Source organism: Delphinus delphis, chromosome 15 (assembly GCF_949987515.2).
Source record: "Delphinus delphis chromosome 15, mDelDel1.2, whole genome shotgun sequence".
Classification (NCBI taxonomy): Eukaryota; Metazoa; Chordata; class Mammalia; order Artiodactyla; family Delphinidae; genus Delphinus; species Delphinus delphis.
Window position 1 is genome coordinate 58,066,395 of NC_082697.1, and position 25,944 is coordinate 58,092,338.

A 25,944-nucleotide genomic window follows, 5' to 3' on the forward strand; every position below is an offset into this window, starting at 1 on the left:
TTGTGCGCGAGGTCAAGAGGCCAATTGATTTTTTTACTGTTTCCCAGCATTGAGGAGTGGTGAGAAAAATACGAACACTGCATCCTCACAACCTGAACCACAGCCACGGGATGAATTTTCTAATGAAAGGCTGACCCGGGGTACACCCCCACCCCACGGTCCTCATTCCAGCCGAGACTGTTGAAACGCAGGGCCCGAGTTTTGTCAGGGTGGACAGCCCTCCCCTCCAAATCTTAGATCTTTTTCCTAAAAGATGTCTCTTGAAAAGTGGACTTCTTTGAAGCACATCCATGTGAGCCTTAAATGGCTTGGGGTCATGTCCTTCAGACTCAGAAGGCACACACTTCAGGAGCTGGGCAGGGTGGCCTCGGCTGTGATGGCCCCGGTCTCAGCCTGGAGCAGAGGCTCCTGGACAGGAGACATGCCTGGTTTGACTTGCTTGGGGCTGCCTGCTTCTTTTTTTAAAAAAGGGAGGTGAGGCGAGTTGTCGGCAATTTAAAAAATCAGGACGTTTTACACCAAAATCCAGATATCCAGCTTCTCTTGAAGAACAGGGAGCCATGGCCACGTTCTCAGGTAGCAGCAGTCAGGAGAGGCTGCGGAGCTGCAGTTTCCAGTTTTCTCCAGTCTCCACCAGTCCCTATCATCTCCCTGACACAGGCCGAATGTCCCATGTATCATGTTTATTTTCCTGATAGAAGAGAACGGTTTGTCAGTGCCCATGTCGCAATCCAACAAGAGGAAACAGATGGCGAGTGGGGGGACTGTCTGCCTTTCACCCCTGGCCTCTCCTCTTTCACCAGTGTTACCCGTCCAGCCCTTGGTGCTCGAGTTTGCAGCCTGTAGGCTCGAGGCTTTGAGGTTCCCCCCTGACATGTCTGTGATTTTCAAAGGTAGCTTCTGCAGAGGTTCTAGAAAAGACAGGGGATGGGAAGCCCACCCTTGATCAGGCACCGTGCAGCCAGGGCAGTTCTGTTTTCATCTTGCATATAAACTAGAATTTCACCGTCGAGAAAAAAAGTTTGCAAAGTGCTGTGATGTGCTGTTATCTTTCCAGAACGAGGCCCCATCTCCAGCCAGGCAGCTGGATCTTCCGAGAAGCTGCCCTCAGGGACCTTGCCCAGGAGGGTGTAATGGGACAGGAATCTTGCACATGAACTGGGATGTCACAAGAGCTCGGTCACTTGGGACAGTGTTCCTAGAGGTCTTGGCTCCCGGGAAGCGAGAGCCAGGTGGTAACCTCAGCTTCCCCTCCCTGGAAGTTGTTCTGGTACAACTTTTCACTTTCCACCCACCTTTATTGTTGGACTCTCACCGTTTAGTTTGTGTTTTCGTGGCTTTCAGCATTTAGTATTTTCATTATTTAATAGCCAGGCATTTGGGTTTGGGTTTTAAAATACCAGTCACCTCAAATCCTTCCTGGAAGCGGGAGGTCTGTAGGAGCGTCTATAGGGGCAAGGCTGTGGGGTGAGGTTGGTGCCGTTCAGTGGTCACAGTCCCCGAGATGAAGTCTAAGCCCGTGGGGTTCCTTCCCCTTCAGCTCTCTAAAAGGTCCCTGTGGAATCTCCTACCTGCTCAGGTAGTTTTCACACTTTCCAGTTTTTAACCTGAAATAGTTGCACTTCAGTCACGTAACCAGTATCTGTTATATATAGTTATAGTGTGCAAAGCAGCACAAGCTCTGGACAGACCGAAGAGGTCAGCTGAGGCCTCCCTGCTCCTCGGAGGTTTAGGAAACCTTTGGCTCAGACCCCCAGTTCCCTTGCCTGCACACATGCAAGCCTTCCCACCCTTTACTCTCACATGGTTCCGGCTGTTTCCAGGTCTTGGCCTTCACATGTAGTCTCTGTGTGGCCTGGTGTGAACCCAGATGGAAACACAGTTCCTTCACTGTATCCACCAAAAAAAGTCCACTTGCACCACACAAGGAAAGAGTTGAAGGAGCATTTCCTAAAGATGTGGGGGGTCGTGGGGGTCACCTCCCCTATCTCAATTACCCCTTCTCCTCTTTCTCCTCACTTCACCTCTCCCAGCTTGCCCCCAGGAAGTGCAGGGCAGCTTTCCCTACACTGGAAGCTCTGGGGGCCGGCGAGTCCCTGTCCCTACAGAGCTCAGCTCACATCCCTGCCTTAACAAAGCTTTTTCCCAATTGTCAGCTAAGATTAGGTTCAACTACATAATAGAGAAAAACCCCAAAGAGTTTTATTTCCCTCTCAGAGAGAGGAAGCCTGTATGAAGGTGGTCAGGGGCTCCACAGAGGCATCAGGGACCCAAGATCCTTCCTGCTCAGTGCTCTGCTGTCCCTAATATGTGATTCATCCTCGTGGGCCATGACAGCTGCTGGAGTTCCAGCCATCACATTAACGTTTCAGGAAGCAGAATGGAGGAAAGCATACCTCCTTCCTTTTAAGAAGCCTTCCTAGAAATCAAACATATCACTTCTATCTCATTGGCCACAGCTTCGCCACAGGGTCGTGCCTAGCTGTCAGATTCTGTAATTGCAGATGGAGGGGAGAATGGGTATTGGGAGACAGCTCACGATATCAGAAACACTTTCTAAAACCCTCTGAACCCCAGAGGATTCCAGGTGCTGGCTGTTAAAATAATGACAGTTGTTTCCCAAAATAGCAAAGCGTCTTTGCAGTCAAGTTTCTTATGCCCTTTTGGCCTGTGCCTTACGTGGGCTGACGGGGCCCCCAGGCTGGACAGGGCAGGCTTCGGGAGCACAGGGGAAAGAACCCGTTAACCCCACTGGCTGCAGAAACTCTTGCCCAAGCTGGCGCTGAGCTGTGTGAGCCTTAAAAGATAGGGAAGGGATCTGTGAAGACAGGAAAGAGGCAAGAGGGAATTCCAGACCAAGGGAACTGCCCAGCTGAGGCCAAGAGCAAGTGGTTCTTGTCACACAGTCTGAGATGAGACCTGTCTGAGCTGCTAGAGGCAGGCAGCCCCATCTCCACCGGCCCTCCCCTCACCCCCACTGATTGGGGCGGGGTGAGGGTAGGGTTTGAGGAGGGAGCTGACAAAATGTTGCTGGAGGTTGGAACCCTAAGTCCTGTGGATCTGACCAAGAATCCAAGGATACAGAGCAAGAGATTAATGACTGAAATGCTGACGAGCACCCGGCGCGCCAGGTTGGGGAGGGGAAGGAGCCAGCTCACCCCCTCCCTCCGGTTGCTGCCACACGCGAATGGGGCCCAGCGATGCCAGATCTTTCTTAAAGAAGCCAGAAATCCAGACTTGTATGTACAGTCTCCCAGTGTGTGAATGGCGGTGCCTAAAACAAGCAGACAAGCACAAACACGATGTGAGCAAAGCCAGACGCATCTGCGGGCTTCTGGGCTGCGGTTGGCCGGCACTGGGCCCTGCCTGCCATGTCATCCTGCTTCTCCTGGGGAAAGCTTCGTGGGTGTTCCACCCAAAGACAGTGGTGTGCCCAGTGTATATTTGGGGTGCACTTTTCAGCGTCTTCTCCTTTGCCTATGTCCCAAAAAGGCTGTGGGGTTCAAGTCAAATTCAGATTTATAGGTGAAAAGAAAACTACTGGCCATTTAAGCCAGGAGACCCTCACTCACTGTACTGTGTTTCGCATAAAGACGTGAAGACTCGTGGAGAAGAGGGGGCTTGTCCAAGGTCACAAGGCCGTTTGGGCAGAGCTTCAGTTCGAACTTGGGGTTCTGACTCCCAGCTGGGTGCTCCCTCTACCAGTGGACCTAAAATAGAAGGCTGACCTTTTTGTGGTATTTTTGTACTTGACAAAGAACGGGGAGTTACTCACGAGTTCACCTTCCCAGAATAACTGTCAGAATGGGGCCAGAGGGCAGCAGGAAGACCCCAGCCTGACCCTGTGAAGCCCAGGGCTCCTGGAAAGCGAGGGGTGCATTTCACCGTTGGCCCGCCTGCTGTGGAGCTTGGCATCTGGCCCCAGCTGTGGGGAGGTTCTTAGTGGGTCCAGGGGAGAGAGCTTTGGAGGCCAGAACAGATCCCAGGGCTGTGTTAGGGACCCAGCAGCTTCAGCCTGCCCAGCTCCCAGACGTCTCGTGTGCCTTCCTTCATCCTCCATTCTTTTTTTGGTTCAAGATACTATTTGTGGTAGGAGTCCTGGAAAACTCAGACAAGCATGAAAAAATTAAACAAACTCACCACAGCAAACCACCTGGTTCTCCCACGACCTCTGCTTCAATCCCTCCAATCTGTTTGCTCTGCTCCCCGCACAAGGAGGGAGGCAGAGCCTAGATTTTTTTTTTCATATATCTTTTATTCTTTTACAACAGTGGGAGCAGGTGGGACGTGCTCTTTCTAACCTTTTTTTTATTTACTATGTCTTGAGCGTTTCCCTCAGCACTTCATCTGCTTTTTTTTTTTTTTTTTTTTTTTGCGGCTCGCGGGCCTCTCACTGTTGTGGCCTCTCCCATTGCGGAGCACAGGCTCCGGACACGCAGGCTCAGTGGCCATGGCTCACGGGCCCAGCCGCTCCGCGGCACGTGGGACCATCCCGGACCGGGGCACGAACCCGTGTCCCCTGCATCGGCAGGCGGACTCTCAACCACTGCGCCACCAGGGAAGCCCCACTTCATCTGCTTTTACGCCAGCATGTCTAACAGCGGCTGAGGATTTGGTCAACCCGGCGTAGGAGACTCGATTTGGCTTTTCCCTGATTGGTGGATGTTCCGAGTGCCTCCACCTCCCTGTCACACACACCAGTGCTTTGAACATCTGTGGACCCACCCACGGTGCCTTCCGCAGCATCAGTCAGGTTCTAGATGGGGAATCAGCCGGCTGGTGTGAAAACCCATACGGCCTTTGATACGCATCTCACAGGCTGTTCTTGAGACATACTCGGGGACGGCCAAGAATTTTATCTGCTGGAGGAGCTCTCAGGGAGACCTGTCTGTCTGTGCCCTTGTCCCATGATCTCTGGCGCATCTGTGCGTTTGCAAGTACTTGGCAGCCTGTGTGTGTTTGACTCGCGCCCAGAAAACCTCTCGGCTCCCCCGCCAAAGCTACTTCATCGAGAACTGCCTCCCCGGGAGAGGAGCACGGGGCCAGGTGCTTGTCTTGAGTTCTCTGCAGAGCCCTCCTGACCCCTGACATGTCAAACTGGCTCTCAAAGTGTTGCCACCTCGATTTGGGGAGGAGCCCCATGAAATTGCAAGGGGAGTCTGGGCACCGAGCTAAAAAACAAACAAACAAAAAACTTCGCTGAGCCTTTCTGAGTCCCCATGCCATGGAAAGAAGGGAGGTGGATTTTTAGTAGCAGCAGACAAGGGAAAGATGCATTCAGTTGCCTCTGCTCAGCTAGACCCGCAAATGGGTGGTATCAGCGGTTGGTGATTTTTTTTTTTTTTCTCTCTCTAACTCTTAGCACCTACAGAAGGTGCACCATATTTTTTGTCAACCTATGGCTTGACCCCTAATACGTTCTCCAAATGAAGGAAGTTGAGTATCCTGACCTCAGTCTTAGCATCTCGTCTGCTACCCCACGCACTCCCCCCCACATGTCTTACAGTAATAAACCAGGGCGTTAAAGTGCATGAGAGAGAAGATGTGTGTCTTTTTTTTGGGGGGGGGGGGCTGCATTGGGTCTTCGTTGCTGCGTGTGGGCTTTTCTCTAGTTGCAGCGAGTGGGGGCTACTGTTCGTTGCGGTGCGCAGGCTTCTCATTGTAGTGGCTTCTCTTTGTTTCGGAGCACAGGCTCTAGGCACACGGGCTCAGTAGTTGTGGCACACGGGCTCAATAGTTGTGGCTCGCAGGCTCTAGAGCGCGGGCTCAGTAGTTGTGGCACACGGGCTTAGTTGCTCCGTGGCACGTGGGGTCTTCCTGGACCAGGGATCGAACCCATGTGCCCTGCATTGGCAGGCAGATTCTTAACCGCTGCACCACGAGGGAAGTCCCAAGATGTGTATCTTAAGAGAAGGGGTGGGTGACCACCTTGGTGACTGCCACGTCATTTCTTCGTTCTGGCTGGGCTGGGGCGTTTGTCGGGAATGTAACAGGGTCGGCTTGGTCTCAGCTCTCTTACCACACTCTCCGGCCCCTCTGTTCATGGTTCTGATAAATAAGCAGCTCAGGGAAAACTGTCCTGACATTTTGATTTGTTAAGGAGTGATTCATTTTCAAGGCAAGTAAACGGCTTGTAAACTTGGGGGTTTACCACTTGAAGTGATTAAGAAGTAAGCAGCTATTAAGCTGGTTCTGTGGGGCTGTGGCTGCCTGCCCCCTGGGAATCTTCCTGACTGGTGTTTGGATTCGCCTTGATGTTTGCCGTGCTTAATCAGAGGCCCTGCCACCACACACACAGTATATCACAGGATGCCTCTTCCTGAGAACTCCAGCACGGTGATCCTACTGTTCTCCACCGTAGGTGGGTGCGGGGAATTTACCCACCGTGCTCCCTCCAGGCCTCGCATCTGCATGCAGTCACATCGCCTGAAACCTGGGATGGCCTGGCTGGGGGTATAAATAGACCCAGCTTTTGATCCTTAGACAAAAATAATCTTACACAAACATTAGTACAAAAGAGCTTCTCCACGGTGGCTGGGTGTGGGTTCCCCTAAGTCCTGAGGTGGGGACAGAGCATCGGGTCCCCTTGCATGCGCCACCCCCCAGGCCTGCCCACCAGTGGGTGGAGGGAAGGAGGCTCAGGGAAGTGGGGAGACTTGCCCAGGACCCCGCGGCTGGTAAGCAAATGGATCAGTATGGAGCCCAGGCTTTCCTGGTGCCAGAGCCAGTGCCCCCATCCTCTTCCAGGCTGTGCACACTGTTTCCATCGAGGGCCAATATTTCAGGCTTTGTGGGCCGTGCAGCCTCTCTTGCAACGGCTCAGTGCTGCCATTGTAGCTTGAAAGCATCTGCAGGCAGAATGTAAGCAAAGGGCATGGCTGTGTTCCAGTAAAACTTTATTTAACAAACAGTCAGAGGGCCATAGTTCTCCAACCCCTGCTCGACACCCCGCTGCCTTCCTGAGTTCTGAGAAAGGCGTGGTCAGGCCTGGAGAACCTGCTGGAAGAAGTGTCAGTGGGCTCTGGGCCGAGTGAGGTGCAGGCGGCGCAGATGGAGAGCATGAGGTTTGGGGCCGGGGTGAGTGTGCTTGGGGTGGCAAGGCTTGATGTGACTGGCCAGGAGGGTTGGGGTCCCCACTCTCAGGTGGGAGGAGGACTTGCCCCCATCCCTGCCCTGACTTGGTGCAGAAACAGGCTGGGGCACAGAGCACAGAGCTCCTGGGGAACCAGCACAGTCTGCACAGGCTCCTGGGAGCATCGACGAGTTTATTCCTTGGGAGCTGTCCCGTGTTCTGTGGATGGAATCAGAAGCCGCGGCCCTTTAGAAAAGCAGGCTGTACCAGGGCAGGAGTCACGGTCTGGGAAGGCACATGCCTACCGGAGGAGGGGCTCCGGCGGCTCGGTCAGAAGGGCCCCCTCCCATCTTAGAGAACAGCCTGCTCCCACCGAGTGCCAAGCGCCGAGCAGGCTGGATGGGCCTGCTTGTACCCCCCTTGTTCTCCCCTTGTACCCCCGCTGCAGCGGGGTGGGGAGAGGCCGGTGACACACGGCCCACCGGCAGCTGGGAAACGACACTGGGCACGCGTCCTAGTGCTTCTGCTGGTGAAGCAGGGTTTGCCCAGGTCTGCAGGTCTCCAAATTGTGAAGCTCCTCCACTCCCCCCGGGCTCTTCCCGGGCTGGAAAGGCCGCAGGCCCCAGAAATGTGCAGTCCCCGTCTCCAAACCTGGAGTTGCTCTGAGGGCCAAGTGAATCTCTGTGATTGCTAGCTTTTCACCAGAGCTTTCCTTCTTCCCACCAGACTCGCCACCAGACCCGCCAGGGCAGAGCAGATTCTCTGGCAGGGAGCGTTTTCAGGGTCTCCCCTCCCGTCCAGTGCGGCGTTAAGAGCCCCTGGCAGAACTTGAGTGTGTTGCAAAGGTCCCGAGGTTCGGCCGTGAGGATGTCCCAAGTCCCTCTGTGAACTTCACCAGGACGCCTCTGAGCCCCGAGGCTGTGTGTCCCCTTCAAGGGCGCAGCCGGCGCGGTGCAGAGCCAGCGTCAGCACCGATTTACGGCTCAGCCCCACCCCAAGCCCCCCGCACCCCGGCTATGGCGGTTGCACCCTTTCCCTTGAAACAGCTTCGCAGCGTGTCCAGGTCAGTCCCAGGCCCGGCGAGCTCAGCTGATAACGGGGAGCAGAGCCAGACTCCAAAGGAGCCCGCTTTGTGTCGCTTACCGCCACCCTCACGCGGAGGCCGCCAGCCCAGCCTTCGCGGTGGGAGCTTTCCCAGGGGGCCACACACGCCGTCCCCGGGGAGGTGGCACCCCTCCCGCCAGGCCGCCTGTCCCTCCCGCCGGGTCACGTCCCCGCCTTGTCTTGCAGGCTTCGCCGTGGCCCAGTGCATGAACCAGCACAGCTCATCCTCCCTGTCCTCGCCGTCGCCGTCTGCCAGCGGGAGCCCCAGCGGCAGTGGGAGCGCCAGTCACTGCGACTCGGGGGGCGCCCGCTCGTCGTCCAGCCCCTCGGCCGCCCAGAGCCCTGCAGGTATTGGCCACGGACACGGTGCCGTGGGGGGACTTGAGGGAACCCTGCGACCCCTCCACCTGAGAGCCCTGACCCCCGGCTGCTCCTCACCACCGTGTCTGGGGACACTGCCACTCGGGGTTCCGCATCTGCTGGGACGTGGCTGTTGGCGGCGGGCGGCTGGCTCGGCTCCCCGCAGGGGAGGAATCACTCCCTTTGCAGGCTGGCCCACTGGAAGGCCTCCCCGGCGGCAGGTAGCTGAGCCTAAATTCTCCCCATTGTCACCTCCGGAGTCTTAGGTGTCACGAGGAGGGGTCTCCCAGACGTGATTGTTTGAACTCTGGCGAAAGAATCGTGTCTCTGCTAATTTTTTTTTTCTCCTCCGTAACACACCAGTTTCTTCTTTAAATGTTTGGTGCAGTCCACTTGTCTGTGACGAGGGGGTGCATCTTGCCGCCCTTTTGAGAGTCTGTCAGGGTGGGCTAGAGTCACATCCTGCCCTCCTGTAACTGTCACAAGTGTAGATGTGGCACAGAGAGACCCCATGAGCAGGGAGCCTGGAGTGAGACGTGTACGTGGTCACCCTGTGCTCTGAGCTGCCGTGAGCCCCTCGCACGTGAGCACCTCGCCGCAGTGCCTAAGATCCCGGGAGTGCAGATGCCGGCTTATTTCCTGAGCAGCACAGCCCCAAAATGCAGCCAGAGGAGCAGGGCCTTGAGAGCGCATGACGCTTTGCACCCCGGCGGGGGACCCGTGGTTCTGGAGGGCCCCGGACATCTCTGATGTGAGAGATCACCCCATAATTCTGGTCTGCGCCCCCATTTGGGAACCCTCAGTGTCCTTTGCTGTTCCTGCAGGGTCCCATCCAGAGCCCTCACCCATCATATTTCAGGGGCACCTGTGCAAACTCTTGTTAAGTGATGGATCAATGGGTCTTGACAAAAGCGGTGCTTCAGGGCGGCAGCCACCGCGGCGCCAGGAAATTGGGGGCCCCTGGCCACCATCCACTCGGCACCAGAGACAGAGATCCCCTTGGGATCCCGCACCTCTCTGCGGAGTTTTCAGCTTCCACTTTTCTCAGCAAAGCGTTAACCCCGCCTGGTCTCTGTGCCTGTGGCTCAGGGCACCTCTTGCCTGCAGCCCCTCCCTCCTCCTCCCACAAGCATCCATTACCTCCATCTCCGACTGACATTCATGGGGCCCCGGCAGCAAGGTGACCCTCAAGCCACCTCCCATAGACCCCCGTCCACTCGGCACCTGCTCCGCTCCCTGCCCCAGCCCAGGGAAGATGGCTGCCCTGTCTGAGCTATTTCTGAGCCCGACTTAAGGTTGGCTGTGTATCCGAGCAGTCGCTGCTGCTGTTCCCAGGCCCGTAGCTGGGAAATTCAGACAGAGCTTTCTCAGAAGCCAAGATCAGCCCTCTGCCTCCCCCTGAAGCCTGGTCTCACGCTGGCTCTGGGAACCAGAGTGCAGGGTTGTGTGTTTATGTGCTCACGTGTGTACCCGCGTCCTGCCTGCATGTGCACGGAGTTCTTTGTCTCTGTTGTGTGGACCCAAACACACACACATACTTACAATTGCATTTTGGGTGAAAGGTCCTTCCTGGTGCCGCTGTGTATGGCTTTTTTCATTTTTAAGGAGGCACAGCCAACAGCTAAGCGGACCGATGAGCCACACACTTCTTTGCCTAAAACTGAAGCCAGCAAAGACCCACATTATGAAAATCGTGCCTGGGTGTGCAGCTGTCCACCTGACCGTGGGCCCTGGGGCTCTGCACCTCGCCCACCTTGCACCTTACACTACTTTCTTTGTTCTTGGCCTCCCTCAGCCCCTCTATCTCTACCCCCACCATCCCCTGCTCGGTGCCAACGACATGTCTTCTCAACTCAGAAATGCAGGGGCTGTTAGCCTGGCTGTCAGGTCGATAAGTGATGGTCAGGCCCCCGGGTGTCTGCTCCCGATCGGTGTGTCCCTGGCAGGCCTGCGGAGGCAAGCGTGCAAGGCCCCATTTTTTATGCTGCCTGACAGTAAAAGCCTGGGGCCCAGCCTGCCTGTCCAAATCTCCGTAGACGCTGAAATAACTCACCTTCTGATGCAGGGCCGTCCTGTTGGGCGGCTGGCGCTTCTCTCTCCACTGAGGAGCCAGCTGTTGACCCCTGGAAGGAGAGAGCACTGGTGCCCACGGACTGGGGTGGCAGATCTCAGGAGGACCACCAGTCCCTTCCTCTCAATGCCGAACTTGCAGGCCGGCCCTCAGCCACCGGGTGCACCCAGAGGACACCACGCGGGGTTTCCGTGTTCCCTGTAGGGCAGGTCTACCCAGACGGTGCCAGCGTCTGCCTGTCCTACCGACCCATGCTGGGTGGAAGAAGAGAGGCAGGTTTTTGTCGGGACAGGTGCCTGGTTGACGTCAGCCCAGGGTGGTGGCCCAGTGTTCAGGCGTCTGATTTGGAAGCCACCAGACTTTCCACCGCATGGCCTGGCCACCACCTGCCAGAGGCAGCATCCTTGGAGGGCCAGCCGGGGCCGCAGGATGGGCCAGGGCCTCTCCTCCACAGCCCACCCAGCCTGGATGGCAAACAGCTGCAGCCCAGCCACGGAGCCACTTGTCCTCAACGTGGTTTTGGAGGACACGGTGCAGAATCAGAAGCATTCCTGACCCTGTGTTTCCAGAGCTTCCCGGAATCCAGGAAGTTCTTAGAGTGGAGAGCAGCCACCAGGCCCTTTGCAGCCGGGATTAGCAAACTCCAGGGGCTTTTTTGCTCTTGAAGCCACACTTTGCACGTCAGGGTTTGGTCAGGAAAGCACCTGAGAGATACCGTCTACCAGGGCATGAGACAGGCCCGGTCTTCCATGTCTCTGCTCCATTGGGTCGAAACCTGGAATCGCACAGGGATACCCGTAAAAGCCAGGGGCAACCCTCTCACTCTCAGCCATTGATGTGGCCTGCCCCCTGCCACCCCGCCCAGCCCTGGGTGTGCACCCACCACCAGCGTCCCAGTAGGCACTGCTCCCAAAACCCACGTGTCAGGCACGGTGCTCACAAATACGTTACAGACACCCCCTTGTTGCGTCCTACCACCCTCCCGCCTCACACTGTGCTGTTGAAAACACGGGGGCTTGGAGAGGTCACACAGCTTGGCCATGCGCTGCAGCTGGTAGCAGGGGGGCCCAGATAGGGACCCAGCCTTGGCAACCCAGAGCCCTACTCCGCCTCCTGAGACAGCCCAGCGGAGCATCGCTTCGGTTCCTAAGTCTGTCCCAGGTGCCTCCATGGGGCGTCCCTGAGACCTGGGCCCCGGGTTCCGATCGCGGTTGGGGGCCGCCTATGAAGGGCGCGCATCTCTCCTCCCCACACGACGGTTGCTCTAGAGCCAGATGAAGAGCCTCAGCCCATTCACAGAGGCCCAGGTGGCTGTGCAGCCCCAGCCGGCGAAAGCAGGGCTATGCAGCTCCGGGTGGGGGGAAGCCCAGTGGTCCCCAAATCGGCAGCAAAATGGACCCCAGACGGCCGCCTCTGCCAGTCCAGATGGGTTCACCCCCAGATAAGGGTGTGAAACTGTTCTGATGCTCGGTTGTGTTTTCCGCCCCCGCCCTCTGTCCAGCCCAGGGGACCTTAGCGTTCCCTGCCTGGGGTTGAAAGAGGCCCACGCTTATCCCTAATACAGATTTCCTCAGCTTCCCATGGGGCCTCCAGTCTGAGCGCCTCAGGCCTTGTGGACACCAGGCCTGATCTCAGAAGGGTCCCTCTGAGCGTGGCCCTCCACCTGCCAGCCCCGACACCCCACCTAAGAGGCTGTTCTCTCTGCCTCTTACTACCTCGGCCTTGGTACCCCACGCCACCCGCTACTATGCACATGTCCTGGGCCCAGAGGGTAGCAAAGCATGGAAGGCACAGGCTGGCAGGGGAGGACCACACAGATAAGTGTCCAGTTATAAGCTGTGAACTGTAGGCTGCGGGCGGGGCCAGAGACTCCCAGAGAAGGTGTCACTGGAGGTGAAAACCCGAGGATGAGTGGGTGACTGGGCCAGGGCTCCCTGAAGAAGGTGGCCTTTGGGTGTCGCACAATCCACCGAGGCCCAGCCCGGAAACTGCCTGGTGACGAGTTGATTCCTTTTCCCTATCGTTCTGGGATCTACCTATCAATTCCACTCTTCCACATACAGACCCAGGGGGCGGTCTGTGTCTGAGAAACAGCCCCTATGCCCATCAGGGCCGAGGCCCAAGTGCCGGCTGCAGGCGCAGCGCAGGCAGAGGGACCGTCACCAGAAGGGGGAAGCGACACCGCCTAGAGGTGCCACCGCGTTGCCAGTCGCCCAGAGACACCCTCTGCGCTACTTTTGAGTCTCCTTCACACACCAGAGGCACATGGTAGACCCTTGTGAGTGGCTTCTCAGCAAGTACAGGCCCTCAAATCGGGGCCAAGAGACACCCCAGACAGAAAGGTCAAAACTGAATTCTGTGGTAACCAAAGGAACCAACCAGAAGGAGTTGGGGGCAAGGGTATTTTATTTTCATTGTTGATTATTTACCTGTTAAAGCTGTGCCCAACAGGGTTTACCGTCTGGTTTTAACACCTGATGCACGAGTCCACCTGTTCCCATTGTCCTTTAAAGACAGTGCCCCGAAATCCTCTAGTCTTTCCCGGGAGGGCTGGGCGCCCCACACTGTGGAAAAGTCCAGGAACCTCTTGCCTGCTCATCCGGCATAGCCAGCCTCGTGGGCCTCGGCTTGTTCCCCAGGGAGAAAATTACGGGGTTGGAATCGGCATTTTTCTTTCCTTAAACATTTTATGGTTTTGAGAAGCTGAAATTGCAGAAAACATATGGCGGGAAAGAGAAAATAGATCCAATTTTAGAACCAAATGTAGGATCAGTAGGAATACTTTAGAAACATCTTCTGGGTTATGCCTGTACACGCGCGCACGCATGCACACACACACGCACACAGCGTGGGATTCTAGTAAGAAAGCCGTCTCCTCAGCTAAGAGCTCCATGACCTACACCAAGTTCCTCAAACAGCCACTCTGCCTCCAATCTCCAATCTGTTGCGTTTCACAGGTGTTCTGGGTGAGCCACTTTGAGGAGGATGACAGAAAATCGTTTGTTAAAAAATGAAGTCAGAGGCTTCCCTGGTGGCGCAGTGGTTGAGAGTCTGCCTGCCGATGCAGTGGACACGGGTTTGTGCCCCGGTCTGGGAAGATCCCACATGCCGCGGAGCGGCTAGGCCCATGAGCCATGGCCGCTGAGCCTGCGCGTCCGGAGCCTGTGCTCCGCAACGGGAGAGGCCACAGCAGTGAGAGGCCCGCGTACCACAAAAAAAAAAAAAAAAAAAAAATGAAGTCAGACTGAAGGCCAGGCTGCTCTTTCCAGCATCCATTTTCAGACCCAGGGAGTTCTGAGCTGGGGCCACTCTGACTCTCCCCTAAGGGTTTATAGAAAGAAGGAAGAGCTTGGTTCCTGGTGGCCCCTGTGCTGGGAGCCTGACACGGGCCTTCCCTCCCCCATCCTCACCTGCTCCCTGAGACGGTTGTCTGAAAGTATGACCTTCACCCCAGAGCACCATCCCATTTGGGCCAACTGAGCACCAGACAGCCCAGGACCGACCTGCGTGTTACTGAACCCGGGCACCGTGGTCAGGTGGGACTTTTAAGGACAAAACCCCAAGCCAAACGTGTTCTCTTTTCTCACCAGTTTTATCCATGACGTTAATTTTTTTTATTGCGGTAAAATACACGTAACATCAAATGTGCCATTTTAACCATTTTTCAGCCTACAGTTCAGTCCATTTGCCTTGCTGTGCTCCGTGGCACTCATCTTAAGCTCTGCCGTAATCCCTATTGTGTCTCAGAGGTGGCGGTTCCTCCCCAGGGAGATGGTCCTAACGTTTTTGTTGCAGCTGCTTGGCATCTGCCCTCAGATCTTGCTGCTGTGGTTCAGTCTTGGTTTCAAAGGTGCGGATCACCAGAGTGTGGTCGGGAGAGCGTCACCTCGTGGCTGGGGAGGGGGTGACTAGGGAGGGGGTCACGGGAGGCTCTCCCAGAGCCGCACTGGTGGCTTCGGTGGCTGCCACTGAGAGCCCTCGGCCTCATCAGTTGGGGTCAGAAATCTACTTGTTTCCCTAACTGCTTTGGCTCCGATCCCCCAACCACACACCCTTCCCTCCTCAGACTGGCCCATGGATGCAGGGTTTTCATCTTCACCGACAGGCAGTTCTGTTCCTCCGCCCCCGAGGGTGCTCACCGAGACCAAGTGTCGCCGCTGACCCCAAGAATTTCCTTCCCGACAGGACTGACCTCCGCCGTCTTTACCCGTCTTTGAGTCCCACAAGCGGATGATCTGGTTCTTAGCTGTCCCAACACCGCCTCATCGTGGGGGGCGGAATGGGGGTGTCCCACCTGCATGGGGGCAGCGTCACCAGCACCCGCTGGGTCAGGCCCCCCTGCCTCACGCTCTCGTCGATGCTTCGCATCCATCGCTGCTCTGTGTCCCCTCTCCGTGTCACCTTCTCCGTCCCGTTGTTAAAGGCTTTCTATGATCTGTCGCTGTGTTTCCCTCTAGTCAGGAGTGGCAGGAAAGGACGCCGGCGAGTGTTCAGCCTGTCGGAGGCCGACAGTCACGGCGGCCACTGGGTTTAGTGCTTCGATCGGCAGCTGTCACGGCACCTCTGGCACGGTCACTGCAGGCAGGTCTCCTCCGGTAGCCTCCTCGGCCCGCGACGCCCCTGCACGCTGCATTTCCACACCAGCAGGCTCCCAGGATGCCAGGCGAGGGCACGGGGAGCCCGGGCCACCAACCCGAGCCATTTCCTCAGCTCCAGTCCCTTTCTGGCCTCATCCCGCCTGAGGACCGAACCCCCGGCCCTTCACCCCTGTGTCAGCTCCTCCGAGGCAGCCTCGGGCAGCCTGGAAACGCTGTCCTCCGCACCAGGCTCGGTGCAGGCCCTGAGCTAGGGGGGTTCTCCAGCCCCATCCCCACAGGGCCCCCCCAGTTTAGGCCACAAGGGTTGGGTATTAGAATTTGCAAAAAGCCACAAAGAAGTCAACTAGTTGCTTTTTTTCTTTTCCTTTTCCCTTTATCCCCCAGCCTTGCTCGAAGCTAAGTGGTAGATTCCATCACGTTCCAGCCAGAGGCCAAGTCATTTCACTTGTAAGCGCACTGGCAGATGTGACTCCATCAGCTCCCTTTCTTGCGTTTAGAGCTCCAAATAGTGGCCGCGGGTGGGCCGTGGTCACTGCTACCCTCCCACGATGCTTCTCGTAAGGTTTCCCACCTGTGCCCTCCCGCTGGGCAGCTGCACTTGCCAGGCAGGAGCCTTTGCCTTCTCTTGTGTTTAAAAGCTGCTTCCTCTGAGCTTTACCCTCCAACTTGCTGTGCTGCACTGTCCTTTTCTTCCCCATGTCTCTCAGTCCCACCTCCCCTGGCCTGAGTACATCCAATCCTCATTTTTATTGGAAACTGTCACTCACTCGCCAGGGGTCAGCTGAGCCCCTGCCCTAGAGCCACAGATCAGCTTCCGAGGGTGCCGGCCAGGGACTCAGGGGACCCGCTGCCTTGGTGTCAACTTGAGGCAGCACCATGGGGAGGCCGAGCACCCCTCACAGGAACCTGGACGTTGGGCTTTCCCGCTCCAGCCTCCACTCGTTTCCTGGGTCAGGCCCCAACCTGTGCCCTCAGAGCTCGGAAACACCAGCAGGTGAGCGAGGCCAGAGGGTCGGCGGTGGCCGCTGTGGGTTGACCATACACTGACCATAAACTGTGTCCTCGCTAGGTAATTTCCCCCCCGTGAGAACTTGGCAGAGTTCTTGGTTTTTTTCTGCCTCTTGAATGCACAAATTTGTAGCTAACATTCAGGAAGCAGTTCTTGGTTTAAAAATAGGTAGGTAGGGGGCTTCCCTGGTGGCGCAGTGGTTAAGAATCCACCTGCAGGGGACACGGGTTCCAGCCCTGGTCCGGGAAGATCCCACATGCCGCGGAGCAGCTAAGCCCGTGCACCACAACTACTGAGCCTGCGCTCTAGAGCCCGTGCTCCGCAATAGGAGACAACACCATAATGAGAAGTCTGCACACTGCAACAAAGAGTAGACCCTGCTCGCCACAACTAGGGAAAGCCCCCGTGCAGTAACGATGACCCAACACAGCCAAAAATAAAAAAATTTTAATAGGTAGGTAGGTAGATAGATAGGTAGAAAGAACAGTGTTGTAGGTGATGGGTAAGAGGAGGTTATTTTTCCTATTTAAAAAAAAAAAATAGGAAGAGTCTGTTTTTCAGGGGAAAAACCAACCCTTTTAATAAAATTGTTGGTTCTCTTCCTAAAGAAGGAACCAGTTTTGTGTGTGTGGCACCGTTCGCTGGTTTATTTGTTTTCTAATATATTTGATAGCAACTTTCCCACACACTTGATCATTCTTATCACCAGAAACCCCATTAGGGATCAGGGGAAGAGGTTTGTCAGCCCTTTTGAGTATCTGCGTGCAAATGCAGACCTGAGCAAAGAGGGAATTCTCACAGAGAAGTCTGGAGAAAACGTGAAAGAAATGCTCTGAAGCTCTGTCTCCAGGTGGCACAAAAGTGCCCTTGGAGAATCAGTCATTTCTAAACTGCCTCGTCAGCAGCTAAGTTGACACGTGGGTCCTTATGTACGTAAGTTCCTGGACACGCTTGTTTGAAGCAAGGTGAGCCTGTACTCAGAGCCCCACGTTCAGATTGTGATGGGTCACAACCTGAGCCCAGGCCTTGAAACCAGCCCGTCACCACAAGGCGTCCTGAGTGGAGCAAATTCATTGAAATTCAGAGAAACCAGAAAGTGTGTGGGGTGTTTACTCAGCATTTGTGGGCTGAGATCACACCTCAAATCATTTTTTCCACTAGTGCTCATCCATGTCCCACTGCCACCCTCTCAGAGTGAGGACAGACCCAAAGCCCCATGCAGTGGTTTTCTCTGGGCCTTATTTCTCTTTTAAAAAAAAGAAAGAAAGAAGAAAAAAGGCCTTGTGAAGAAGTGACCTGGGGCCTTTCTGAGCTCACCGTGCCCGGGAGTCCTGTGGGAAGCTACGACATGTCCTTTGGGAGACTTGATCTGTTGCTTGAGTTTCCTCTCCACGCTGGGGATCCTCTTCCTCTCCTTCCTCCCATTCTGTATGCCCTTCGGTTTTATTTTGCTCTTGGTTTTTCCATTCTTTTGCTCTGTGTTCAATTTGCGGTTCTGTTTTGTTTTGGCTTAACTTAAGAAAAAACAAAAAAAATACAACTGACTTAAGTGGAATCACATTGAAGCAAAAAATGTCTGCCATCATCCCAGGGCCCAGAGTGCTTTCAGATTCATTGTCCACACAGTGTCCTCAGCGCCTTTTTGGCCCGAAGATCTGTAACAGAGGAGATGTGCTTTCCAAGCGAGATGCCCACGGCCTTCGTACCCATGTTTTCAAATCACTGGCACATAAAGTCGTGGAAGATGTTTCCCACGAGGAACCCCAGTGGCAGCTGGTATCTCTGTCCAAGCCAGCTCGTCTTTGGAAAGCAAATAGGCCACTTGTCTGTAATCTAATCACGGATTTCGAAAAGCACCAAAAAATGAAATTGCCGCTCCTAAAATAACTGCATTGGGCCACTCCTCCCTTGTGACGTGGTTTCTCTCCGTGGTCCCTGGGGGAGACCCTCGGGATAAGAATGGCCTGAGCGATCACAGCCCCTTTCTGGGTGCTAACTCAGCACTTAGAGGAGGACCAGGTGACAAAACCACAGTCAGAGGTTTTGTTTTAGCTTTGCAAAGCTGAAAAATTGTATAGAATTCCTTTTTTTTTTTTTTTTTTTTTTTTTAGTACTGCAGTGAGTTCCCTCTTGGGGAAATGTTACCAAATATAGACTCTGGGCATGGCCTGAGGTGATAAGCACACCCAAGCCTGTTCTCTACCTAAATGCATGTTTATCATCAGGGAGGTGGTTCACACACAGGGCCTGTCTGGGCTGTTTCCTGGCACCAGGAACTGGGCTTCTGGAACCCACTCATTGGTTCTGCACAAGCCCCTAATGTGTCCCTTGCATCACAAGTCAGAGTAACCATGGGCCCTGACAGGTTTCCCCCAGGCCTAGGTAGGGCTGGATTTGCCAGCTTCTGTGTCCCCAGGAGGAAGTGGAGACAAGCTATTCCCCCAGCACATCATCCCCCAACCAGACCTCCCTGGGCCTTTGTTCAGCAGGGGAACGGGGTGCCAGCGTGAGCAGAGCATCTCAGAGCTGAGCATACCTTTGTTTTTTCTCCCGCCCCCACCCCCCACCCAGATGACCCCATGACTATGGAGCAGCCTCAGCCTAACCTTCCCGACCAGTTGGTGATCATCAGTGAAACAGAAGCAGAGGCCAGGCCCAGCAAGAGCCTGGCGAGGAGCGCGGATGTGGAGACAGTCAACCTGTGCCCCAGCCTCATCCCCGCCCAGCAGCCCACCATCTCCCTGCTTTGCGAGGACACTGCCGACACGCTGAGCGTGGAGTCACTGACTCTCGTCCCGCCCGTCGACCCCCATAGCCTCCGCACCCTCACCGGCATCCCCCCGCCACCCACACCAGCCGCGGTGGGCACAGGGACCCCGGGCGAGGGGGCTGCGCAGCCAGAGCCAGTGGGCCCCGCTGAGCACTGAGTTGACCTCCCTTCGTGCGTGCGGCCCCGCTGGCAGGGACCCGGAGCAGCTGACACGACAGACACCTCGGGAGCGTCTGAAGTTCTCCTCAGCCCGGTAACCGCCTCGAACCATCCTTGCAGTCCTTTGCTCCGTTTGAATTCCCCTTTTACTTCACACCTCTTTGAGAGCAGGCTGGGACCAGTGGCGACACCCCAGCGAACCCAGATGACTGAGGCAGAGGAGGTTGGGCTGGTGTCAGAGCCCACGGCCCCAGGGCAGCAGGACCCACCGACAACACTCCCTTCATCAGCCAGCCCCTCCCCAGTCTCGAAGGTCCTCTGCCAGCGTCCCCAGTGAGCACAGAAGAAGCGGACGTGGTCACTTTGTGTAGAAATTTGTAGAAAAGCAAACTTCGATAAACATCTCCTTTGGATATTTATTCCTGCTTCTGGCAGCAGATGAAAAACATCTATTTTAAAAGTTCAAAAAAAAATCCTCCACCCTGAGGTTTGATGTCATGTTAGAAGTGTAATATTACTGTCGAGATTTCATTTTCATTTTGCCTTGAACTTCCCAGCGTTTTGGGTTTAGAGTTCTCAGTCTGGCTTTCTCCATTGTCTTAAGGGATTCCATTTCTTTATTACTCACTAACTCTGCAAGCCTATGGAATGATAAAAGTCCCTTCCTGGAAAGGTTAGAGTATTTTTTAAGCAAAAATAAGGGAGAGACTCATATTCTCAGGTACACACAGAGCTGGGAGGGCCGAAAGTTTCTCTGCCATGGCAGCCCAGGGGCCTTGCGTTACCCAGAAGATCTTTCCATGAAAGGGGGATAGTGCAGTCAGCTCCCCGCTCAGGACCATTCCTCGTCTCTCCGGACTGAAACCAAACAGGACGGTTTTCCGGCATCACCTTCGGTTGTCCCCATCTCTCTATTTGTCTAAGAGAGAACGATTTGGGACTGCAGACACTCCAGCCCCCGTGGCCGTGATGGAAAGGAAAGGCCATGGAAACCGTCCTGAGTCCGTCGCCTGCAGCTCAGTGGTGTGGGTGCCTGCATGCAGGGACATCCCGAGAGCCAACCCCCACCCAGCTGCAAGGACATGACGTCCGAGCTCACAGGGCCATCCTAGGAGCTCGGGGTTTGTCCCTCTTCCTCTCAGCTGCTGCTGTAAAGATGCAAGCTCGTTTTTAAAATGGAAACCCCCAGTTCCTTCTCCATTTGGGCTGGATGTGTGCAGGCCAGGTCTCCGCTATATCCGATAAAGCTCCCAAAATGTTCTTTCTACTCAGCCAGGCAAGGCCAATCGACCCTCACCTCTCTGGTTGATGCTCAGACCTTCCAAAACTTGCCTCCACGTGTCCCCCAGGAGTGCCAGCACCGTGGTGTCAGTGTCAGCCGGTCCGGGTTATCAGGTGGCCTCAGGAAATGCTCCGCACGCTTACCTCTTAGAGGACCCGCTCCCCGGTACCTCCCCCAATCTGCTGTCAGGCAGGGCCTGCCCGGGCCAGACTTCAGCCTCCTGAAGGAAACACACTGGTCCCCTGAGGAAGGGGAGTGGCGCCTGCAGGACAGATCTCTCCAGCCTTAAGAAGCCCTCCGGGCAGGTGAGCCCAGCCAGCACCAACAGGGGAAAGACCCAGCTCAGAAACGCAGCCATTTAGGCAGAAATTCCAGGGGCCCTGGCAAGGAGGGACAAGCCATGACCTTCAGGAGAGTCCCCTGGAAAGGACAGGCAGGGGGAACGGAAAGAGGGAGAAAGTCCATGTTGTCAGGGACAGGGGCCCCCTGGTTATTCTGCCAGGATGCAGCGGCAGGCCAGCCCCAGAGCCACTCACTGCCGGTTTTGAAACAATTCTGGAGCAGCAGAAATGAGAGGCCAGTGACCTCCCAGCCGGTGGCATTATCGTGAGGAACAAGCCGAGGCACGTGGACCCTGCCCTGGGACCACCAGCCTGCTGTCTGAAATCCAGTGGCTCCAGGTGGCTTCAAGCTCTACGGGAGGAAAGTCTCGGCCGGGGGACAGCATGCCCAGGAGGACCCGCAGCAGTATCACCCAGGCAGGAGAGCTGAACGCAGCCCAGCCTCCATGGGCTCTTGAATAGCAGGTGCGATCAGACCAAGCTTCCGCCCCACGTCTGGCCCAAGGGCAGGCCTCTCCCCGGGTGGGCTCGAGGGGTTGGTTGTGGGCAGCCCACAGCCGGCTGGCAGCCAGGTCTCCACTGTCTTGGCAGCAGTGGCACAGCTATGTCTTCAGGAGCCCCCAGAAAATCTAACAGTGGGGGCACCTCCAGAGGGGCCCATCCAGACAGCAGGTGCTGGGACTCTGGGGCAGAGAGGTAGAGCCAGGAATCCTTGGCGAGCCCGGGGCAGGGGCCATGGCCTGTGACACGTGAGTACCAGACTCGGCCTCAGCAGGCCCGTCCAGCCCGCTATCTCCATGTCCCCGCAGAGACCCTCCCCAAGTCCACATCGGGCCCACTGAGTTTGCCAAGTCAGGGGCAGGGCTGGCCACATGAACCCCCAAACGTCAGCTTTGAAAGTTGCTGGGGAGAAGCACATGTCCTTTCCAGTTTGGGACCTTGAGCCAGCGAGGACGCCTCTCAGAGTCAGACAGGTACGTGCCCCACCCCGGGAGGCGGGGGGGGGGGGGGGGGAGGGATTGTCCTCCTGCCACCAGCAGGCCCTCTGTGCTGCCCCTCCCCCCATCACGCCTGCCCTGCTTGCTGCTCTCTGCAGAAGGCAGCTCCCACCCAAGCACCTGCACTGCGACCTGGGGGTGGGCGAGGAAACGCACGTCTTAACAGGCATACACCAAGATTTCTCTAAGGTCTCAAGATGCACTGTTCAAAAAGGCACAGGGTGAACCAATTCTCATCTTCTTTTCCAGACGCAATAAATAAGAAATATTTAATGTAGTCATGATGATATTGGGCATAAACTGTAAGGGTTCCTTAAGTTCCTCTGAGTTGAAAATATGTAAATAATTCTTGTCCCAAGGAGGAGCGGGGCTGGGAAACCATGCTTCTGGGCTACGGGACCGTTCCAGGGAAGTACCTGCTCTCGCCAGCATGACTCATGTTTCGTGGGTACTGAACACGAGGGTGGAAATGAAAACTGGAACTTCCTTGTAAATCTGAACTTGGCAATAAAAGAAAAAAAGTTACCAAGAGTGTGGCTGCTGCTCCATGGCTCTGTAGCGGGAAGGTCACGGCCAGGCGAAGGGGAAGGTCCTTGGCCGTCTGCAGCTGCTTGGCGAGGGACAGCAGCTGGGCCCCGGGATCCCCACTTCCTTAAAGGGAGGTGGCGTAGCTCCTACCCAGGGCTGGGAGAACGCCTCAGGTGCTCCCTTCAGAAAGGGCCCCAGCTTCAGGCAGGTGCCGTGAGCCTGGTCCATGTCTCCATCCCTCAGCTGTTGGGCTCCATTGAGCCTCAGGTTCCACGCCCGGAGGGCGGGCTCCTCACATTCCTGTCTCGAGGACAGTCAGGTGAAGTCGTGCTGAGGCGGGCAACTTTCCTGAGCACACCAACGTGCACCAGCATGAGCTCTGGAAATCCCTGGAGATGGGATCACGGTTCTTCCAGAAACTTCTGACTCTCCACCTCAAGCCTGGCCCAGAAACAGCCGGACCTTCTGGGCCTTGAGGTAAAACCCGAGTTGAGTGCAAGGCATGAATGGGGCACCCCACTCGTGCCGAGGGTTGAGGTGATGTTGGTGGAAAGTGTGGGCCGCTGCTCCGCGTCCAGGCTCGCACTGGCCGCCAGCAGGGGTTCAGCCCCAGTAGGTTCCTCCGAAATCTGCCCATGAGGCCTGCAGCTGAGGTTGGACCCCGCTCTGCACCGGGGGCCTGCTGGGTGCCCGGTGCTGGGCCGGGACCGGCCTGCAGCCTCGCAGGCACATGGACGCTCGTGTCATGACGACTTTGGTCTAGAAAAAGGCACTCGCTGGAAGGATGCCCAGGGAAAAGGTGGAAGACCGGCCTCAGGACGGGTAGAACCAGGGACAGCAGCTGTTGGGGGTTCGGCTCCCTCCTGCCCCAGGGCTCCCTCCAGAGTGCCTCAGAGTCTCGCTGGGTCAGCTGGGTCAGCTGAGGGCCAGGCCTCGGGGTTGGTGGGAGGAGGGGGCGACAGGTCAGGGGAGCGGGGCGAGGAGCCGGGCAGGCGCTCTCCTGCAGCACAGCCCTGCCCTCGCACAGGTGAGGAAACAGGCCCAGCAGGGCTCTGCAACCTTCCCACGCACCGGCCCTGGAGCACAGCCGGCCTGCGCTTTGTGCTACCCCCAGGCTGCTGGGCCGAGCATCCCAGGCTGTTTACAGGAAGGAGGCAAGCAGCAGTTCTGGGACGTGAATGGCTGTCAGAATCATCTGGAACACTTGTCCACCATCTTGAACCACGTGCCGCCCCAGACGGGGTCAGTGAGAGCCGAGATGGTGTCCGGCAGGAGACCCTTGCACAGCGTGGCACAGAGGGCCTCCTGGCTCTTAGGGAAATGCCGGCCTCTCTTCAGGAGGCAGAGTCTGGAGCCAGGTCACCCCCGCATGCTTGGGTTTCCTGTCAGCAAAGCAGGGACAGAAACAGGCTGACCCGTGGGTGGCTCGGATGGGGAGAGCCTCACAGGCGTAGTGCTCGACTCAGGGCAGGCGGCCTGGGGGCCCCGGGCTCTTGGTGTGAGACCCTCAGTGGCAGCTTCCACCACCCTCTTCCCGGGAACGGCACATGGCCTGTTTGGTGGCCTTGGGCCGGTCACTGCCTCTCCTAGTCTCCAGTTCTTTGTCTGTAAGGCAGGCTGAGGAGCCCCCAGGCCACGTGTGCCCTCCAACTGGAAGTGGCCCCGTGTTCCCCTGGGGCTCTGCCCTGGGGGAGGTGCCCGGCAGGCCTAGCCGAGCCTCCTCTGACGGTACCTAGAAAGTGGAAAGGCAGGTGAGGGCGGGCGGGCAGTGTTCTGCCTGTGAGTGACCTTGCATCCCGCACAGGATGACCACTTCCCAGCTGGCCGCCGGCTGGAAACCCCTCCCCCTGCTGTCCTGCCTCCTCACAGCCCTTAAGGGCAGTGGGGAAAAAACCCTCAACATCTGAAGTGCTTTTCTCTGAAGGAAGATAGGCTTGAATCACCAAACCGGGAACAGGCGGGGGCTTCCTGGGAACTTACTAGAGTACAGATGGGGCCGTGCAAGGCCTCCCCGCAAACCCCCCACCAGAACCTCTGCTCCACACCCCCCCAGCTCAGCCTCCTCTGGCCCTGCCAGTCCTCCTCCTGGGCCACAGCCATCCAACCCAGCCTGGTTTCCCCCCAGAACAGTACCAGGTGCCCACCTGGACACACCAGGCTCAACACCTGAATGTCACTGCCACCTGAAACCACCTCCCTAGTTCATTCAATCTGTGTATCCGTGCCGAGGCCCCTGATTTGCAATGGCTTCTGTGCCGGGCTGGGCTCCGCATAGATAAATGATGGTGAATAAGATGGAAAGAAAGGCAGGAGGGCATGCTGAATGTGAGCCTCGGCCCAAGGCACCTGCCTGGGCGGCCACTCGAGGCCCCTGAAGCTGTTCCAGGAGCTTTAGCCTCCGTGCCGAGAGCAGTGGATGCAGTGGGGGTTTAAAAGCCAAAAAGTGATGTAATCTGATGCGTGTTGCAAGAGATCACTGGGCCTGCAGGTGAAGGACAGTCAGGAGAGGCCCATCGCAGTGCGGAGGGGTCGCTAGGGAAGTGGGTGGCCCGAGGCATATTTAGGAGGTAAGACCGACAGGTTTGCTGGACTGGCCACAGGGGAGAGAGCTCAGTGTCCTCCAAACAGCCAGCTGTCACCTCCTCTCTCCACTCCTTTCTTCTTTGATGTGTTTGCTTCTCTTTTACTCTGTTGCTTCCACGGATCGCCAAAGGATTGCAGAACGCTGGTGACAATTTGGCAAAGCATAGAAAAATAGTATTTTCCACAGTTCCACCATGAAGGGACAGCTCCTGTCGGCACATTGGCAGATTTCCTTCCAGTCTTTTTTCTATGCATTTTAGCGATTGACATAATACAGTGGGTGGGATTTCATGTCCTGCTTTTGACACTTAGCCCCCTGGTGTCAGCATTTCCCGTGTTACTGGAAGCTCCATTTCCAAAGAGTATAAAATGTGGGGGGACGTGTCCCTCGGGTTAGCTGTTGCCCAGGGGTGGACCTTAAAGTTGCTTCCACTTTCATTATTTTAAATTACCCTGCAATGAACACCTTTACACATAAACCTTTGTCCATGTTTTATATTATCAGTCCCTAGAAGAGGTTCCGAGCATAGGTCATAGAAACATAAATCACTTTAAGGCTCTGGCTGTAAACTGCCAAGTGGCTTTCAGGTCGGCCCATCGACACTCCCACCAGCCATGTGCCATTTCACCACAGCTTCCTCTGCCTGAGTGTTGCCAATTTTTAAATCCTCCCCATTCTTACAGCCCAGCTCAAAGCTCACCTCCTCTGCAAAGCCTCCTGGGATTTCTCCTCTCCATCCTCCACTTTCCAAGGCCAGTCGCTCCCCTCCCTCCACTTGCCCCGAGTCCATCCCAGCTGTGGTTGACTTTGGTCTGATATTCCCAGGCATCAGGCAGATGAGTCCCCCACCCACCCAGCTTCCTGGCCCCAACTAGCCAGCACATTTTGAGCCGCTGTAAGATGCCAAGAAGCTTCCCCAACAGCCTATGAGGTCAGCATTATGCTCTTTTACAGAGGAGGAACTGAGACGCAGCCCAGAGAGGCCAAGTGATTTACCCAAGGTTGCACAGCTGCTAAGTGGTATTGCAGGGGCTCGAATAGCAACGACTCCTGCTTAACGGAGACTTT

The 25,944-nt window shown here is 56.2% G+C and overlaps 2 protein-coding genes across 5 annotated transcripts in view; both read left to right on the forward strand.

The window, feature by feature from the left end:
• Positions 1–22,289, forward strand: part of CLEC16A (C-type lectin domain containing 16A) — a 209,942-nt gene extending 187,653 nt beyond the window's left edge. For 2 of the 4 annotated variants that reach the window (XM_060031745.1, XM_060031746.1), the window contains exons 22-23: positions 8,363–8,524; positions 18,786–22,289. In XM_060031745.1, coding sequence (XP_059887728.1) covers positions 8,363–8,524; positions 18,786–19,141 — 518 coding nt within the window. In that variant the 3' untranslated portion in view covers positions 19,142–22,289. Of the gene's footprint in view, positions 1–8,362; positions 8,525–15,064; positions 15,189–18,785 lie in introns of all 4 variants that reach the window. The other 2 variants (XM_060031748.1, XM_060031747.1) reach the window with 2 other exon arrangements.
• LOC138414283 (uncharacterized) lies at positions 10,592–11,287 on the forward strand (the record flags this gene model as incomplete). Its single annotated transcript, XM_069541449.1, has 1 exon — positions 10,592–11,287. A coding segment is annotated over one exon (681 nt), but the record flags the coding sequence as incomplete, so codon positions are not given.
• Positions 22,290–25,944: the final 3,655 nt, after the last annotated feature.